At 40.8% G+C, this 20,805-nt stretch overlaps 1 protein-coding gene across 5 annotated transcripts in view; it reads right to left on the bottom strand.

Moving 5' to 3' along the window:
* KIF16B (kinesin family member 16B) overlaps positions 1 to 20,805 on the bottom strand; it is a 175,874-nt gene that overhangs the window by 58,085 nt on the left and 96,984 nt on the right. For all 5 annotated transcript variants that reach the window (XM_081345914.1, XM_081345916.1, XM_081345915.1 and 2 more), the window contains 2 exons: positions 8,208 to 8,330; positions 6,579 to 6,668 (listed from right to left, as the gene is read on the bottom strand). In XM_081345914.1, the coding sequence (XP_081202040.1) occupies positions 6,579 to 6,668; positions 8,208 to 8,330 (213 nt within the window). The remainder of the gene's footprint in view (positions 1 to 6,578; positions 6,669 to 8,207; positions 8,331 to 20,805) is intronic.

The raw sequence follows: 20,805 nt of genomic DNA, 5'->3' as shown, positions 1-20,805 counted from the left end.
CCCTATTTTGATTAAATGCTTGAATCCGTTATCAATTTCAATTCATTTATCTGATTTATGTGTATGATTCAAAATTATACACTGCAAAATGTAATAGTGTAAAATTACAAGGTGACAGCAGTTCACTTTTTCAAGATGTTAGAATTTTACCCGCTCCAAAAATAAATATATATTCTTCTAAAAATGGTGCAAAGGGTGCAGAGAGACCATATGTCACTTTAAATAAAAAAGAGTAAAATTGAGATTCATTTACATAAGGTATAATGTATATTAAAAACAGAAAATCTGGCGCATATTATCATTTGTAGTGGACCTGTGTTAAAGCAAAAAAGAATTGGACAAAAATACACATTTGGATAGAAAAGATGTTAGGAAAACATGTAGATTTTAAACCTGAACTTTTCTTACTAGGTATAATACCAGAAAAATCTGATAAGCAAAGTGTATATTTAACATTGCATGTACTAACAGCAATGTAGATTGTATTTGCTCAGCACTGGAAGAATAAAGAAACACCACTAGATGAAGGGATAATCAGGAGATATTGGACTGTGTTGAAATGGACAGACTTACACTGAGGATCAAAGAGAAAGAAGATACAGAATATTTTCAAACATGGAATTTACTTTATCAATGGTTAGAAAAAAGGGGCAGAGACTAAAAATGTAGCTTGTATTATTCAGCAAACAAATTAACCCAGACAACACAATGTTTATGAAACACTAATGAAATGTAATAATAGAAAATTAATAAAAAATTTTGAAAATAATTTTTTGTGTCTGTGTTCATTAAGTGTAATGTTTAAAAGATTAACTATGAAACACGACCTTTCAGAATTTAGACTGTCTCACACCCCCACCCCAGAAGACTGTATTACTAGAACATCAAACAAGAGTCTTTAAAATAAATCATATGGTAGTAATGTAACTACAGGATATAAACACTGGCAATAAAGAACTAAAACATTATCAGCACAGGTCAGCTTGCATTTTTTGTTAATCAGGTTAAACAGGTCCCACAATATGCCTTTATTTACGGAATCTAAACTTTCCCAGAATATTATGCAATATTTAAATTATATGATATTAACAATTGGTATACTTTATTATTTCACACCTGATAAAATGCTTTATATCAGAGAAGAGTAACGCATGGCAAATTCTAACAGTTGATTGAATTCCAGTTCAACAAGTTAGTCATACATTCTTTACAGCAATAGTTTGTTTTTACAGCAATAGTTTGTTTTTACAGCTAAGCCAGTCAATCTATTGCAGGGGTGTCAAACTCAATTTCATTGAGGGCCGCATCAGCATTGCGGTTGCCCTCAAGGGGCCGGGTGGGTGTGGCCTGGGTGGGCGTGGCTAGAGTGCGTATGGCCTACTGGGTGGGCATGGCCAGCTCTACATCGTTTGCATCAAGGGTGCCTATGGAGGCCTGGGCAGGAGTGGGACAGATCTGAGGGTCTCTGGCAGGAGGGTCTCTGGGCCAGGGCCAAGGCAGTGGGGGCTGTTCCCTCACTGTTTCCAGGATGGCTTCGCGGGCCACATGAAACCACTTCACGGGCCAGATCCGGCCCCCGGGCCTTGTGTTTGACATGTCTGATCTATTGGGTGACTTCTTCATAACTGCTGTTGACAGGCTTCCTGAAATATCTCAAAAAGCTTAGTCTGCACTTCAGAGAGATGCATATGCTTCAAACACGATTAGGAAGAAATGCTTTGGATTAAAGGTAGTCCTCACTTACTGATTGCCCCATGGAACGACTGTTATAGTTATTACAGGTAGTGCTTGCCTTACAACAGTTCGTTTAGTGACTGTTCAAAATTACAACAGCACTGAAAAAAGTCACTTATAACCATTTTTCAGACTTACAACCGTTGCAGCGTCCCCATGATCACGTGATCAAAATTCAGACATTTGGCAACTGACTCATATTTATGATGGTTGCTGTGTCCCGGGGTCATGTGATCCCCTTTTGTGACCTTCTGACAAGTAAAGTCAATGGGGAAGCTGTTAAGAGTTTTACAGCTTTCCAGCACAAAAATAAGCCCCCAAAATAAGCACACATTCAAAATGAGCAGGAGGCATATTTTAGAAAAATTTTTATCTATAAAATATATATAAACATGATACATACAGTTTCATTTAGTTCTTGGCAACGTGGTAGAGAACAATAACTGACTCAGGAGGTCTGGATACAGGGAGAGACTAAACCATGTCCAGACCTAGGCTGGCTCACATGCTTCTCTCAGCCAATCGTGTGTCTCAGTTAAATAACAGTTCCCATTGGCTGGTTCATCGCTATGGCTATTCCAGTTCATAAATTCTTACAGACTGACAGAAGCCACATGCACTTAAAAACCATGTTACTAACTTAAGAACTGCAGTGATTTAGTTAATTTAACAATTGTGGCAAGAAAGGTTGTAAAATGGGGCAAAACTCACTTGATAAATGTCTCATTTAGCAACGGCAATTTTGGGCTCAATTGCGGTGTAAGTTGAAGACAACCTCAGCTTACAGTCAAGGTGCTAAAAGTAGAGGTACAGTGCTAAAAATAACTTTTGAAAACCAATCCTTGCATTTACTACTGCAGCATCCCACAGTCCTGGGATCACCATTCAAGTGCTTTGCAACCAGCATGCATTTTTGCTTGCAGAGTTAATACTGTACAATATGGAAGGTCAAAGTAAAATGGTAAGTCATAGTCATGTAATCTTTAATTTAACAACCTTGTCACTTTGCTTAATGACTGAAGGGGAACTAACATTGTAAGCACAGTGGCACTTATATGATTTTCTGCTTACAGCCCAACATGCCAGTCTCAGTTTTGGTTGCTAAAGCAAGGACTATCTGTACATATAAGGACAGCACTTCTTTGTTGTTCAATTGAGAAAGGATGTTGCTGCTTTTATGAACAGCAGAGAGGTGCTGTATTCATGCAAACTCTGAAGCATTTCTTCTGAAGCATTCTGGAAACATTCACAACCCAACATATAATGTTTAGTGGGAATTACTGATATGCAATTCCTGAGAAGCCAAGAAGGATCTTGCGCTGAGTTTCCATCTCTTTTTTTCTTTTTCTTGACTGGGAGACTTTTACCAAGATCCAAGATATATATATATATATAATGTTGATTTCCACAATGAAAGTAGCATATAAATGTGATTGTTCTTGAGTTAGTACATTATTATTATTATTATTATTATTATTATTATTATTATTATTATTATTATTATTATTATTATTATTATTATTATTATTGTTGTTGTTGTTGTTGTTTTGTTGTTGTTGTTGTTGTTATTATTATTGTTGTTGTTGTTGTTGTTATTATTATTATTATTATTAGTAGTAGTAGTAGTAGTAGTAGTAGTAGTAGTAGTAGTAGTAGAATTATTGACAAGGAGTTGGGAATCACAAAGTACCAAGATCTGAAAATTGAAGAATTATGGTACAAACTGGCTGTGGTGGTTCCAAAGGTTATTGGCACACTGGCTGTTATACCAAAAAATTTTGGGTGACACTTAGAAAATTTGTACATTGACAGAATTTTCATTGGTGACTTCCAAAGCCCACACTGCTTGGATCTGCACATACACTATGCTGATACATTACGGCATCTTAGTTTCTTGTGAAGAACTCAATGTTTATGAAAGCCAACACTAGCTAAAGAACTGGCAGTTGTGACTTTACATTATTGTAAAAAGATAATAGTATAAATAGATAGAAAACTGGAGCTTGGACTGGAGAAATGCTCACCATCAAATGGGGGGGAAAATAGTGAAAACTGAAGGAATCAATATCTCCTATGGAAATAACATCAAAAGTCTTGATGAAGATGATCACTATAAATACCTGGGTATCATTCAAGCTGACAGTATCAAGCATGCTGAAATCAAGAAGAAGAATAGAAGTGAATATGTCAAGAAACTGATCCTTCATTCCAGAAAGGGGGGGGAAAAACAATTTAAAAAAATTTAAAGACTATAAAATAAACCGTAAAAACTAGATAAGAAATTAACTTAACAACATTGAAAAAAACTAAGGAGCGAGATTTTAAATATTTCATAATATTTCAAATATTATGACTTTTGGTCTAATTATTAGAGTGCCGGCCTAGAAACCAAGAGATTGTGAATTTTAGTCCCGCGTTAGACATATAAAATTAGACGGGTGAAAATAAGAGGAAGAAGGAATATTAGGTATGTTTGCCACCTTGGATTGTATACAAAAAAGAAGGTAATAGTGTATAAGCATCTAAAAAAACCCAGTATTATTGTGGAAGATAAATTATTTAGTCTTTCAGGAAAGACAAGATTGGCTGATAAAGAAGCAAAAGAAGTATGAGGCAGAATATGTGATTACAGAAAGGATGCAGTAAAGGGGACTACAGATTCCAGGTAGAAGAAACAAACAAAAGAAAAAAACCTATTTCTTATTTTTTGTATTTGATGACCTGTAGAGACACTTGCAAATATGACATTTCATAGGATTTTTGAAAAAATGGTAAAGAAACTTAGCGATACAATGACAGCAACAATATCTGCTCTGGCAGATATAGTTGTGGACTATAAAACAGAGATGAAATTAAAGTGAAAATACAAACTATAAGTCAAGAGATGAAAAATGACCCTGTAATGATTCATTATTGGATTTACAAAAGAGATCTGTTAAAGCTATAAAGAAACGCCTGAAATGGAGAAAATTTTGATGGAGATCAAATCTTATGACAGCATCTTAATGAAACAAAGATTAAGAACGTTAGGAGCCAAAGAAAGGAATATAAAGCTAACCTGTTTGATCAGGGTTAAGAAATATGTTTATAAAGTTATAGGAAAAATAAAACTTTAATTCTGCTGATACCAGACAGAAACTTTAATAGATGTTGAATATGTGGAAGGATAAACATTGAGATATGGAAAGAAGTGATTTATGTAATGTAATATTAAATAGGGTGGAGAAATGCTAAATAAATCTCCTTAGATTTGTAAAGAAAATCAAAAGCCATTTTTTAAATTCCTTCCTTCCTTCCTCCTTCCCATTTGTTTTTTCCATTGCTAAATCTTTAATAAACAGTAATTTCATTTCTTCTAAAAAAGAATAACAAAACCACAAAAACAAAAGAACAAAGATGGCATTTTCCACTATCCCCTGCATCCTTTGAACATGTTCATAAAGACATAGAAAGACATTTCCATTATCAACTGCTATACTGACATTGATAACTGTGTGGAAAATATAACTTTAATAAAGAAAAAGTGTGCTGTTTTAACTTCAGATGGCTGAGGACAATAGATATTGCTACTTATACAGAGTTGACTTGCATAATAAATGACAGTAGTAAGATATGGCAGTGTTTAGGTGGATAAATTATTACCCTCAATAAATATGTTTGGGTAGTGCTGATGAATAGAGAAGAGAATCTATTGAAAATACCAATATACCCTGGCTAGGTTGCATCGTGGAACACATATTCCTACTTGAGACCTGCAATATTCATCTAAGACATAGATTTAATTTAATTATATATATTATTGATTTATTAATCAAAGTTGTGACAAAAATTTAATAAAAATTTAATAAAACTATAAACTAACTATAAACAATTAATGACTTTGATCATTATTTTTTTTCTTAGAGGCTAATATTTCAGTTCCACTCTTCAATGTAATGATTAGAGAATTACTTTAGGCTTGGGGTGATATTTTCCTTCCACAACTCCTGCAGTCATATCTGAACTCAGTAAAATTGAGCTGATCATTAGCTGTCAGCCTAATGTATCTCATAAAGCACCTGTGTGAATAGAATGGAGGATAAACGAGGGTCCTTCAAAAAAAGAACTGATTATAACTGTGATAAATCACAGAAGTAAATGTATTTGAATATTCAGAATCCCATAAAACTATACATAGAGACTTTAAGAATGAAAGACAATAAAATATAGAAGAGAAGTAACAACAAGAAATGATTTCAATTCATAACTGTGCAGAACAAAACTCTGTGCCTTGGATTTTCATGGGAGTGTGGGAAGGTAAATTCTCCTCCCCTTTGGGCATCAGGACTTCGGCTCCAAATTGCTGGGAACACAATTAGTGGGAGGTGTTGATCAAATGAAATAAATTAAAAAGAAAAATATTGCCTCTCCTTTTTTCAACCTATGGAAGTGTCCACTTAGTGGAGCAGAAAACTCTACTGGCTTTAATTCACTTCAATGAATGTGAAACAGCAGATTTAATTTCATCACTTTCAAAAAAGATTTTTGAAGGGTCCTGTAAAAATGGTCCTTTCTAAAAAGTCTGACAATTTTAAAGAAATGTATAAAGACTGAAAAATCTTGGAACTAAGAGGTGGGTTTTTTTCTCACGAAACACAGCATAGCAATCTCTTTTAGAATGTCTTCCAAACAAGTATCAACGTAAAATAAAAACTGCCAAAAAATCCAAATATACACAACAATTTCTGTCACAAATGTAATAGCTTCTTAGAAGGCAAATAGGAAAGTTCACCAGTATTTGCTATCAGTATAAACCAAAAGGAAATAATCATACATTTACAGATTAAAATTAATTAATAACTTACCTCTGGGAATTTTAATTTTAATGTCTGATGCATTTCCCTAAAGCGGCTATATCTCCTGAATATAGCCCATGTCTCATCTAGGACTGATATCTGTTTTGTAAAAGTAAACAATATAATTAACAGAAAAGGAACATAAAGGTTTCTATCACAAGGCTTCTCATAATGGATAATTTTCCCTGACTAAGCACGATTACTCACACACCAAAATTTGACTTGGAGCAGAATAAACCAATGTTTTCAGTTTACTAGGAGACTGAATATGTCATTGCATTAGCATGGAAGTCACTTTCCCATGAGGTAAATTCTATGATTATGGGCAGAATATAGAGGATTTGTTGTAAGGAGGGCTATTTTTATGACTTCTTACTACTTGACATTACCTCAACTAGGAGGAAGAGTGCCAATTATATGGATAAGTTATGCAATCAAAATGGAACAGGAATACTGCTGCATTAGATCATACAATGGAATACACATACATCAACATTAACTGATTAAACAAATAAGGAATTGCAAGTGAACACCATTATCAACAGGATCTTGCTGCTATCCCTCAAAATGAGGAAAGAAAAAAATGGTCCTTTCTAGCAGCATATGTAATGCTGTGATGAAGCATGCAGTAAAGGATTAGGATGCAATGTGAGGCTACAAAGCTGCTATCATCAGTCTCACCTCCTTTTTATTTTCACCTCTGGGTGAATATATGTATTTTTTTCTTGGGTACATATGTATTTTCTTTTGATAGCAGGCATCAAAATTTCATTTATTATTGTGTGCCAGTGTGTTCACAGAAAAAAGTGGGAATAAAGGCTACCTTCTTGTTTTATCTCATCCTTCCTATCCCATCCCATCCTATCTTTCCTGAATTCTGGATAGCACTTCAAGAGAACTGGTATGCCACAATAAACCTAATGGAGTAAAACAATGGAGAATATAAAGCTGAAGAATATGTTAGTTTATCAAGAGTCTTGGGAGTATACCAAACTTCTATACTTAGTAAATAAAAGATAACGGTTTCCCCTGTTCTGTAGTGTCCAACTCTAGGGGTCGATGTTCATCTCCCCTTGTTAGTCGAGGGAGCCAGCGATGTCTGAAGACACTTCCAAGGTCAGTATGACTATATGCCGAGATGCAGGGAACGCATCCTATGAAATACTTAGTATTCTGACTACTTAGTATAGAATATGTCTTAGGTGTTCTGCTTATACTTGCCAAGTTTACATACAGTATTTGTATCTTCTTCAAGTCTCCCACTTCAACTATTTCAAACATTCCCTTCATACCTGTCCTAATCTATGTTCTGAGGTGTACAGAAGACATTTGGCTGGGCCAAATTGGTGCCATGTCTTTCAGAAATGCTTTACAGTAGGGTGCTAGAAACAACTCCAAATCTCCTAACAGAAGGGTTACAGTTTATGACTCAGTTTATGACTGCTGTTCAAGGAATGGACACACTCAAAGATCAAATATAGCAAAGAGAGAAAGTAAAGGACAATTATGCATTACAATCTAGCTCACTCTTCACTTTCCAAACTGAACCTTTTGCATAATTAGTTATAAACATTTAAAGATTTCATATGTACACAAATAATGCACACCAACAAAAATAAAAATATTTAAATACCTTACCTTGATTTCATATTGATAATGCTCATCCTTTCCCTGCCCACAAAGGACATAACGTGGGATACTAATTTTAACTGGATTCTTTACATCATCTGGATTTGTTTTAACAGGGCGACAGAACATGCGCTATCAAATGAATATTAAAAGGGAATTAAATACTGCATCATTTCGTAAATACCATTGTATGAAACCAGAATATATTAATAGGAAAAAAAAGTTTTAGTTAGATAATTAAGGATTTATGTGATAGCAAAGTACAGTTTTCTCACAAATGGTCAACATGACTTTCAAATATAGAATGGCTACTGAAGAATACCACTGCAAAATGTGCCTTATGCTTTATGTAACTTCAGTAGAAGTAAAAGGATTGTATCCACACTTTGCATAGCAAGAATTTTACTAATAGTACAATCCCACCAGTAGAAGAAGGCAAATTTCTTCTTTCTGTTCTGGAGATTGGGCAACCTTCTGAAAACAGAAGGTAATAGAGGAAAAGGAAGAATTGGAAAAAACTGGATAACATGAACTCTATTGGACCTCAATTACTATAGATGAAAGAGGAACTTCCTTGTGTAGAATAGCTCTGCATACAATTCACAATCAAAAGCTTTTAAGATCAGAAACAACTTTTTTATGATCAGAAAAAAATGTTAGTATATATAATAGATATCAAGCAACACTTTTAGTAATCTGGAAATTTTGCAAACATTTCATTCCTTTAAAAAAGCACTTTGTTATCTTGTAAGTTAATAGCATTCTGATAATATTTCATCATATAGCAAACAACAAAAATCATACAGCCTCTGCAGATCAAGCTCCATATATTCCTAACTTTAAATCTAACAGTGAACAAGAGGATCTAATGAGTGGAATCTTTAGATTATTTTCAGATAGTATACAGTTTACCCTAGTTGTTCATGAATACAAAAGAACACAGAGACAAGTTTCCCATTAAACATTTATTACAAAAGCTTATGTTTGAAATCCAAATTATATAGTTATTTTCTATATTTATTGTCTAGAGTAGTATCCATCACTGACAACTTGCCAAAATTAGATGTCACTGAAATGTTTATAGCTCTAGAACAATTTCACTAGCTTTAAACAAGGAGAAAATTTATTGTAAAAGTGACTCTTATAATTCTATCAGATCCTAGAAAGACAGCCTTGAAAATGTGTTATCACAGGGAATAAGAAATACGATTGTTCTATTACTTGCAACATCAACTTTAACCTGAGTAAACATTTCTCAGGAAAGGTGGGTGGTTCCAAGTTAACATTTGGTTTAGGAATACATAGTCAGCAAGCAGCCTTGCCCCGCCTTCCCTCTTCTGCCTGCTCGCCGTGGATACCCTCTGCTTGTCGGAGGGGCAGCGGCGACGATCCCACCGGTCGGAGACCTTTCTATGACCATCAGCTGGCTGGCGCCGTTTTCGGCGGCACGGAGCCTTCTTCTCCTTCCGGATGGTGGTTGCGGACTGTGGGCCTGGTCATCGGCCCGGCGGACATGTTGGCGAATTCCCGGACTCAATACAGCTGCTGGGACTGCCTCTCTCCGCCGCTGGAAGATCGTTTGGACTGGCGGACGGGCGTTGGGGAGAGAATGCTTCTGTCCTCCCCCCCCACACTGGCGGCGTTGGCCGGTGATGCGAGGATCGACCGAGGCCTGGCCTGCCTGTTCTTTACTTTCTCTGTTGACAGGCAGGCATTATGGCTAGCTCCATGCCTGATGGGAATTAAGATCCCCCTATTGACAGTCCAGTGTGGCTGGGACCTGACCGTGGTGGGAGGACGGTTTTGGACTGGTCAGCGACCATCTCACTGGTGTGAGAGACCAGTTGGGGTGGGCCTGGCTCAGGACCCCCCTTTCTCTCTCTGCTCCAGATTGGACTCCTCAGCCGGAGTGAGAGGACGACTGAGGTTGTCCCTTGGATTACCATCTCAGGTGAGAGCTGAGATGGCCTTGCGGACTAAGAGATATGCCTACTGGACTTCCTTTTCCAGCTATACACCATCATTGAGCGATCCTTTGGACATATTTACAACATCTGCCCTAAGAGACTATCCTAGCGCTGTATGGTTTATCGTTACTCCGAAGCGGACTTGTATGCCCTTAGGGGGGTTTCTGCCTCATGGGCGCGACCTGTCGCCTGTTTCCATACTCCCCTTAATGACGAGCCCAAGCTCTGGGACTCCGAGAGGTGGCTGGGCTTAGATAGGGGCCTCGAGTTAAGACGTGCTAAGAGGCCCCTGATAAAATTTTTAGCCGGTTATTTTAAAAGGTTAGGGAGGGGGAGGGAGGGGGGGGTAGGGAGGGAATCTTTAACCAGCACTCAGTCTGGTCCTGTTAGAGGTCCTGACGGGACGGGGTCTGGGGAGGTGGCTGCTGGTTCTGGGAATGTGGGGGTGGGGCTTCAAATCCCCATGGCGATAGGGAATGGCAGCAGGTGTTTGCGCGGAGGGCCATATCAACATCTGGGATCGCGCCCCCGCTATCTCCGAGCGGTGGCGCGCTCCGACCCTCCGGTTAGCACCCTCTTACCCGGGGATGAGGGTGATCAGGCCCCTGAGCTCAGGTTGGTCTATTTTAACGCTAGATCCGTAGTTAACAAAGCTCCCCTCATCCATGATCTGATCGAGGAGGAATGTGCGGATCTAGCGTGCATCACGGAAACTTGGTTGGGTTCGGAGGGAGGGGTGCCTCTCACCGAGTTATGCCCGCCAGGTTTCCGGGTGCTGCACCAGCCACGGGCTCAGGGCAGGGGTGGTGGGGTGGCAGTGGTTATTCGGGAGACTTTGTGTCCCCGGGAGGCCACCATTGTCCAGATGGCCGGGAGTGAATCCCTCCTCTTGAGATGTGGTCCTCGGGTTTAGTTGGGCTTGTTGCTTACATACCTGGCGCCCAGCTGTGTGGCAACAGCCCTGCCTGAGCTGCTCGACACCCTCTCAGGGTTGCCGGTGGAGTTCCCCAGGCTTATAGTCCTGGGTGACTTCAACCTGCCGTCACTGGGAGGGTCGTCGGAGTTAGCTCGGGAGTTCATGGCTTCCATGACAGCCATGGGCCTGACCCAGGTTATTGAGGGCCCGACTAATGAGGGGGATCATACTCTCGACCTGGTGTTCCTGTCTGGACAGTGGTTGGATGATCTGGGAGGGGGTTCCCCGTCCATCACCCCTCTGTCATGGTCAGACCACCACCTCCTGAGGCTGGTTTTCCGTCATGCCACCCCCCGCCGCTGGGCGGCGGAACCGACCAGGTGGTTCCGCCCCAGGCGCCTAATGGACCCGGATCAGTTCCAGAGGGCGCTTGGGCCTATACCTATCACCCTCACCCACAGCCCAGTCGATGCTCTGGTGGAGGCCTGGGAAACGGCTGCCACCAGGGCACTTGATTGCGTTGTACCCATGCGACCTCTGACCCGGCGCAGATCCCGTTGGGCCCCATGGTTCTCTGTGGAGCTCCGGGAGATGAAGCGTCGGAGACGAGGTCTAGAGAGCGGTTGGAGGTCCAGCCGATCCGAATCCGACCGATTGCAGTTAAGAACCTTTATAAGGTCTTATCTTGCGGCGATAAGGACGGCGAAGTCTAACTACTTTGCCGCCCTTATCGCGTCCGCAGATAATCGCCCGGTCGCCCTGTTTAGGGTGACTCGCTCCCTCCTTAACCAGGAGGTGAGAGAGGATCCCTTGCAGGGACGAGCCGAGGAGTTTAGTCATCATCTGGCGGACAAAATCGCTCGGATCCGGACCGGCCTGGACTCTGACTGGGCAAAGTCTGATGTGGAGGAATCAGGCGGTCTTGAGCACGTTATCTGGACTGAGTTCGACCCTGTTTCCCCTGATGATGTGGACAGGATCATGGGGAGACTGAGCACCACCACCTGTTTGTTGGATCCGTGCCCCTCCTGGCTAGCTTATGCGGCTCGGGAGGGAACACGAGGCTGGTTCCATGCAGTAATAACTGCTTCTTTGAAGGAGGGTGTCTTCCCTGCCGCCTTGAAGGAGGCGGTGGTGAGACCCCTCCTCAAGAAGCCTGCTTTGGACCCGGCTGCTTTAAACAACTATCGTCCAGTCTCCAACCTTCGCTTTCTGGCGAAGGTTGTTGAGAGTGTGGTGGCGCATCAGCTCCCTCTGTTACTGGAGGAAACTGATTATCTGGACCCGTACCAATCGGGCTTCAGGCCCGGACACAGCACGGAGACGGCATTGGTCGCGCTGGTGAATGATCTCTGGAGGGCAAGGGACAGGGGTTGCTCCTCTGTCCTGGTCCTATTAGATCTCTCAGCGGCTTTCGATACCATCGACCATGGTATCCTGCTGCGGCGTCTCAGGGGGTTGGGAGTGGGAGGCACCGTTCTACGGTGGTTCTCCTCCTACCTTCAGGGCCGCTCGCAGTCGGTGTTGACAGGAGGGCAGAGATCCGCCCCGAGGCCTCTCATTTGTGGAGTTCCTCAGGGGTCGGTTCTCTCGCCTCTCCTGTTCAACATCTATATGAAGCCGCTGGGCGAGATCATTCGTGGTTTCGGGGTGGGGTATCACCAGTACGCTGATGATACCCAACTTTTTCTTTCCACCCCGAACCAACCCAGTGATGCCCTCTCCGTGATGTCCCGGTGCCTGGAGGCGGTTCAGGTCTGGATGAGGAGAAACAGGCTTTGTCTCAATCCCGCCAAGACTGAGTGGCTGTGCATATCGGCATCTCGGGTTAACTAAGTTATTCCACCTCTAACGATGGGGGGCGAGGTGTTACCCCCCGTTGATAGGGCTCACAACTTGGGCGTCCTCCTGGATTCACGGCTCAATTTTGAAGATCACATAGGAGCCGTGACCAGGGGGGCTTTTGCACAGGTTCGCCTGGTGCACCAGTTGCGTCCCTATCTGGACCGAGACGCCCTACGCACAGTTACTCATGCGCTTGTGACCTCCCGTTTGGACTACTGTAACGCTCTCTACATGGGGCTGCCCTTGAAGACCACTCGGAGGCTTCAACTGGTGCAGAATGCGGCCACGCGAGTTGTAATGGGGGTTTCCCGATACTCCCATGTAACACCTCTACTCCGTGAGCTGCATTGGCTTCCGGTTGCCCTCCGGGTGAAATTCAAGGTGCTGGTTATTACCTATAAAGCCCTACATGGCCTGGGTCCGGGGTATTTGAGGGAACACCTGCTGCCGGCTTCAAACGCCCTTCGCCCAGTGCGCTCCCACAGGGAGGGTCTGCTCAGGGTTCCGCCGGTAAGAGATTGCCGGCGGGTGACACCCAGGGATAGGGCCTTCTCAGTGGGAGCGCCTGCCCTCTGGAACCAGCTGCCGGTGGAGCTGAGGACTGCCCCCGACCTCCGATCATTCCGCCGGGGCCTGAAGACCTGGCTCTTTGAGCTCTCGGGCCCAGGCTGAGGAGAAAATTATTTTAATTGGGGTTTTTAATAGTACAGGGTTGATTTAATATTTTTTAACTTGGTTTTTAACTTTTGTATGTTTGATTTTTAACTCCCTGTAAACCGCCCTGAGTCCTCAGGGAAAGGGCGGTATATAAATGCAATAAAATAAATAAATAAATAAATAATTTAAGCTGAAGGAATGCACCATTGAAAAACATTTTTTAATTTTAGATTTTGTTAGCTTACAGAAATAGAAAAACACTAAAATGCAAATATAAAATAATATAAATCTTATATTATTATTTAAAAGAAAAAAGCTTTAAATCATAACAGATTTTAAAACATCAGACACCTGGGGGACAGGGAGTAGAAAAAACCTAGGGACTAAAGCAGGGGTGTCAAACTCAATTTCATTGAGGGCCGCATCAGCATTGCAATTGCCCTCAGGGGGCCGGGTGGGTGTGGCCTGGGTGGGCGTGGCCTACTGGGTGGGCATGGCTAAAGTGCGTATGGCCTACTGGGTGGGCGTGGCCAGCTCTACATCGTTCACATCAAGGGTGCCTATGGGGGCCTGGGTAGGAGTGGGACAGATCTGAGGGTCTCTGGCAGAAGGAGGGTCTCTGGGCCAGGGCCAAGGCAGTGGGGGCCGTTCCCTCACTGTTTCCAGGATGGCTTCGCGGGCCACATGAAACCACTTCGTGGGCCGGATCTGGCCCCCGGGCCTTGTGTTTGACATGTCTGGGCTAAAGGAAGAAAAGAATTAACACCAGCTGAATTCCCTCAATAGAGGGTAACAGCGCTAGTCACCTAATTTCAAAAAGGTGGGAAAAGCCAGGTAGATATCAAAGAAAGGGCGGGCTAAAGGAAGAAAAGAATTAACACCAGCTGAATTCCCTCAATAGAGGGCAACAGCGCTAGTCACCTAATTTCAAAAAGGTGGGAAAAGCCAGGTAGATATCAAAGAAAGGGCAGGTTCATATATAGATAGATGTTCCTTCACTGGAATCTTGGGAGGAAACTGCATTGACCTGCTAAGTCTTCTTTTAAACAAACATGAATGAAATGATTTAAAGTATCCTGAAAGAATGACAGCAGCTGTGGAGCAAATTAATTATTCTGAACCCATACTTATTTGTCTCCTGTTCCATTTTAATTAATATGCTAATTTTTTATATAACTCATTTTTTTAAATCAAAAGTTGATGTTTGAAAGGCCTATTATTATTTTGAACTTCCAAAATTTCAAAACTTACAGTGTTTTAGTTGGGTTTCCTAATTTTTCTCTGTGTTAATATTTCTTTTTAATATTATTTTTGTATGCATACATATTTCCTAGGATTATGTCTTTGATTTATGTGAGAAGTCTCGAAACCCCTGACAAAGGAAAACAAATCCTTGTTAAACTCACAAGACTCAAGGCTCTTGCATCTTTGCAAGTGACATATAACTACTGATGATAAAGGTTAGGTAGCAGAAAGATTGGATGGGCTAAGTTTATATTAGTAGTTTTATAATAAAAAAAGTATGGCCCTTTTAATAAAAACACTTTACTTTATGTTCAAAATGATAACAGATGTAAAAGGCCATTATCATTATGGTAATTAAGTGTTGGGGGGAAAATCCCTCCAGCTAATGCTTATATTCCTAATTTAGATACAATTGGTGCATTTTATAATTGTCTAAGCCATCTTGTCTTGATTATCTTCCAATGTTTTGATAATTGGTGGGTGTTTTAATCAAATTCTTGATCCAATTTTAGGCAATGTTCATATAAAATTAGTATTCAGTTCCAATGCTTTAAATACAAAAGGCTAGTTTAATTGATATGAGGTACTTGAGTCGGAAATGACTAGCACGCATGTGTGGGGGAACCTTTACCTTTACCTTATTTATTAAACAAGATTATACTTTCTTACATTAGTTATTCTTGTTTGGATTTTAAAATAAATTCTTTGCTTTAAAATATAATATAAATGTAGTTGCAATTTTTTCTTGTTTGGGGGTTGATGAACAATCTAAAACTTCATGATGGGATTGATCTGCATGGAGGAATGGGCCAAAATACCAGCAACAGTGTGTGCAAACCTTGTGAAGACTTACAGAAAACGTTTGACCTCTGTCATTGCCAACAAAGGGTATATAACAAAGTATTGAGATGAACTTTTGTTATTGACCAAATATTTATTTTCCACCATAATTTGCAAATAAATTCGTTAGAAATCCTACAATGTGATTTCCTAGATTCTTTCCCCCCATTTTGTCTCTCATAGTTGAGGTATACCTATGATGAAAATTACAGGCCTCTCTCATCTTTTTAAGTGGGAGAACTTGCACAATTGATGGCTGACTAAATACTTTTTTGTCCCACTGTATCTTCTTTCTTGGGTAAATTGAATGCCAGGTTTTGCCTTCATGGAAACTTGCCCTCACAGACCATGTTGGAATTGGCCTTTGATACCGGTTATAAAATTCAGGTTACTAGATTCCAAATTCCTTGAAAAGAATGAAATGTTTATTTCTTTATACTTTTTACTAGAAAAAGCAATAATGCAATATTATACCAAATCTCAACTGATTCTTAATATCCTTAATTAACAGTCTGGGAGATGAAAGCTTGAAAATACCAAGATAATCCTTTGGATGCAGAATAAAGCTATGCAACTTCACCTCAAGCCTATTGGAAGATGCAATGGAAGTCTTGACCCGTGGCTGTAGGCTAAGATTTTGGATAGAGAAAATCATGTTCATTCAATCCAAACAAGAGAGAGTGATTGTTGTTGCATGGAATTACTTGATTCTAGTACTGTACCATTTCTGGCTCTTGATAGTCATGCTCCCTCAGAGGGAGGGAGCATGATCATCAAGTCCTCTTCCAGGACTCATAGTTCTTGCTTGAAGAGGAGAGAAATATCATGACCAGGAGGGTTTTTGCATAACTTCAGGTGGTGCACTAATAGCATCCTTACCTGGAACAGGATGGACTGAAGATGGTTGCTTATGCCCTTATATTCTCTTGTGATTCACTCTTTGAAGATTACCCACAAACTTAAGCATGTTCAGCATGCAGCAATATACATAGTAATCAAAGCACTGCCACTACCTCTGTTGCACAAGCTACACTGGTGACCATTAAGTTTCCAAGTGTAATTCAAGATGCTGGTTACTTCCTAAAATGTCCTATTGCCTCTAGGTCTGGGCATTCTGGGGAACACTATTTTTTCAATAGTTTCAGCCATCCTATCTAAATAACCAAGAAAGTCAGCTGAGAATCCCCACTTACCAGGAGGAATAAGAAGTCTCAATGGCAGGCTATAATTTAAATTATAGCTTCCTCTGAATAGCTTCCCTGCTGAAATGCATGTAGTTCTCACCCCACATGGCTCTTATAGAAGGTGGTTGGGAATTAATTGTTTTATCACAGTCCAATTAAACACATTTTCCCTACATTTTTCTCTTTAAGAACAAAGGAGTTTATGTTTCTCAGCGAATAATTATTGCATTTGTGTGCACCTTCCCATCCCTTTCATTTTTGTTGTTAGCTGCGAAGTCGTGTCTGACCCACCGCAACCCTATGGACAACGTTGCTCCAGGCCTTCCTGTCCTCTACCATCCATTTAAGCTCATGCCTACTTCTTCAGTGATTCCATCCAGCCACCTCATTCTCTGTCGTCCCCTTCATCTATTGCCCTCAATCTTTCCCAACATTAAAGCTCTTCTCCAGTGAGTCCTTCCTTCTCATTAGGTGGCCAAAGTATTTGAGTTTTGGCTTCAGGATCTGGCCTTCTAAAGAGCAGTCAGGGTTGATCTCCTCTAGGACTGACCGGTTTGATCGCCTTGCAGTCCAAGGGACTCGCAGGATGCTTCTCCAACACCATAGTTCAAAGGCCTCAATTCTTTGACGCTCAGCCTTTCTTATGGTCCAACTTTCACTGCCATACATTGCAACTGGGAAGACCATAGCCTTGACTATACGCACTTTTGTTGACAAGGTGATGTCTCTGCTTTTTAGTGTGCTGTCTAGATTTGCCATGGCTTTCCTCCCCAGGAGCAAGCGTCTTTTAATTTCTTGGCTACAGTCCCCATCTGCAGTGATCTTGGAGCCCAGGAAAATAAAATCTGTCACTACCTCCATTTCTTCCCCATCTATTTGCCAGGAATTGAGAGGGCCGGATGCCATGATCTTGGTTTTCTTAATGTTAAGTTTCAACCCAACTCTTGCACTCTCCTTCTTCACTTGCAACAAGAGGCTCTTTAGTTCTTCTTCACTTTCTGCCATTAGAGGGGTATCATCTGCATATCTTAGGTTGTTGATATTTCTCCCGGCAATCTTAATTCCAACTTTTGATTCATCTAGCCCTGCCTTTCTCATGATGTGCTCTGCATATAAATTAAATAGGCAGGGCGACAGTATACAGCCTTGCCGGACTCCTTTCCCAATTTTGAACCAATCAGTGGTTCCATGTCCAGTTCTCACTGTTGCTTCTTGGCCCACATATAGGTTTCTCAAGAGACAAATAATATGGTCTGGTACGCCCATCTCTTTAAGAACTTGCCACAGTTTGTTATGATCCACACAACCAAAGGCTTTAGCATAGTCAATGAAGCAGAAGTAGATGTTTTTCTGGAACTCTCTAGCTTTCTCCATGATCCAGCGTATGTTGGCAATTTGATCTCTAGTTCCTCTGCCTCTTTTAAATCCTGCCTGTACTTCTGGTAGTTCTCGATCCACATACTGCTGGAGTCTAGCTTGTATGATTTTAAGCATAACTTTACTAGCATGAGAAATGAGTGCAATGGTGCGATAGTTTGAACATTCTTTGGCACTGCCTTACTTTGGAATTGGAATGTAAACTGATCTTTTCCAATCCTGTGGCCACTGTTGAGTTTTCCAAATTTGCTGGCAAATTGATTGTAGCACTTTTACTGCATCGTCTTTTAAGATTTTGAATAGCTCAGCTGGAATACTGTCACCTCCACTAGCTTTGTTGTTGCTCAGCTTTTCTAAGGCCCACTTCACTTCACATTCTAGGATGTCTAGCTCGAGGTCAGTGACCACCTCATTGTGATTATCAGGGACGTTAAGCTCATTCTTGTATAGTTCTTCTGTGTAATTTTGCCACTTCTTCTTAATCTCTTCGGCCTCTGTTAGGTCCCTGCCATTTTGGTCCTTTATCATGCCCATTTTTGCATGAAACGTTCCTTTCATCTCTTCAATTTTCTTGAAAAGATCTCTGGTCCTCCCTATTCTATTGTTTTCTTCTATTTCTTTGCACTGTTCATTTAAGAAGGCATTCTTATCTCTTCTAGCTATTCTCTGGAATTCTGCATTCAATTGGGCGTATCTTTCTTTTTCTCCCTTGCCTTTCACTTCCCTCCTTTCCTCAGCTATTTGCAAAGCTTCCTCAGACAGCCATTTTGCTTTCTTGCATTTCTTTTTCTTTGGGATGGTTTTGGTTGCTACCTGTTGTACAATGTTGCGAACCTCTGTCCATAGTTCTTCAGGCACTCTGTCTATCAGATCTAATTCCTTAAATCTATTTGTCACACTCTACTGTATATTCAACAGGGATATGATTTAATTCATACCTGAGTGGCCTAGTGCTTTTCCTTAATTTCTTCAGTTTAAGCCTAAACTTTGCAATGAGAAGCTCATGGTCTAAGCCACAGTCAGCTCCTGGTCTTGTTTTTACTGACTGTATAGAGCTTCTCCATCTTTGGCTGCAAAGCATATAGTCAATCTGATTTCTGTGTTGACCATCTGGTGATGTCCAAGTGTAGAGCCGTCTCTTGGGTTGTTGGAAAAGAGTGTTTGTTATGACCATCGTATTCTCTTGACAAAATTCTATCAGCCTGTGCCCTGCTTCATTTTGTACTCCAAGGCCAAACTTGCCTGTTATTCTGGTTATCTTTTGGCATCCTACTTTAGCATTCCAATCCCCCATGATGATAAGGACATCATTTTTGGGTGTTAGTTCTATAAGGTGCTGTAGGGCTTCATAGAACCGGTCAATTTCATCCTCTTCAGCACTGGTGGTTGGGGCATAGACTTGGACTACTGTGATATTGAATGGTTTGCCTTGGATTCGAACTGAGATCATTCTGTCATTTTGAGGATTGTATCCCAGTATTGCTTTTCCTACTCTTTTATTGACTATGAAGGCTACTCCATTTCTTCTGAGGGATTCTTGCCCGCAGTAGTATACCTGATGGTCATCTGAATTAAATTCACCCATTCCTGTCCATTTTAGTTCGCTGATACCTAAGATGTCGATGTTCAGTCTTGTCATCTCGTTTGACCACGTCCAGCTTTCCTTGATTCATGGATCTTACATTCCAGGTTCCTATGGAGAAAAAATCTTTACAGCATCAGACTTTCCTTTCACCACCAGACACATCCACAGCTGAGCGTCCTTTCGGCTTTGGCCCAGTCGCTTAATTCTTTCTGGCGCTACTAGTACTAGCCCTCTGCTCTTCCCCAATAGCATATTGGATGCCTTCCGACCTGAGGGGCTCATCTTCCAGCGTCATATCATTTTGCCTTTTGGTACTGTCCATAGGGTTTTCATGGTTTTCATTTTTACAACACTTCAAAGTTGACTCAGCCTTCCATACTTCAGAGGTCAGTAAAATGAGGACCCACATTGTTGGGGGCAATATGCTGACTCTGTAAACAGCTTAGAGAGGGCTGTAAAGTACTGTGAAGCAATATATAAATCTAAGTCCTATTTCTATTATAAATTATATTTTTTCTACTAGTCCCAAATTAAGTATTTTTTAAAACTTGAATTACTTTATGTATACTATGATATGGTAACATCAATTTTTAGCACACACTGGCAAGAATCCTCTTGAATAAAAATCTCTGAATATTAATGGATTACAGATGTATGGGTCTCTAGTGTTATTTAAATGGAATTTTGCATCAACTATTTGCACTTATTCTGGGGGCTGGTTTTATTAGATCATAGTTCCACAGTTCCATTTGGCATGTGTGGACTCATGGCTGGTAACTGAACATAAGATCTGTTCAGCATTGTCAGTATTCTGAATTGGACTGCTACAAGTATTGGTGCTTACATGCTGCCATTAAACAGCTTTCAACAGGAATCTGTTTTCATAAATTGGCTGATGGTGAATGTGAGGAGCTCTGGTCTGGCCAGCTAACTGGCAGGATATATGGAGATATGAGATATGGGTTTGAAAATGAGCTTTGGCCAGCATCCT

This window comes from Vipera berus, assembly GCF_964194415.1.
Source record: "Vipera berus genome assembly, chromosome: 1".
Taxonomy (NCBI): Eukaryota; Metazoa; Chordata; class Lepidosauria; order Squamata; family Viperidae; genus Vipera; species Vipera berus.
Note: the sequence above shows the minus strand (reverse complement) of the source record. Positions and strands in the feature narration are given on the sequence as shown.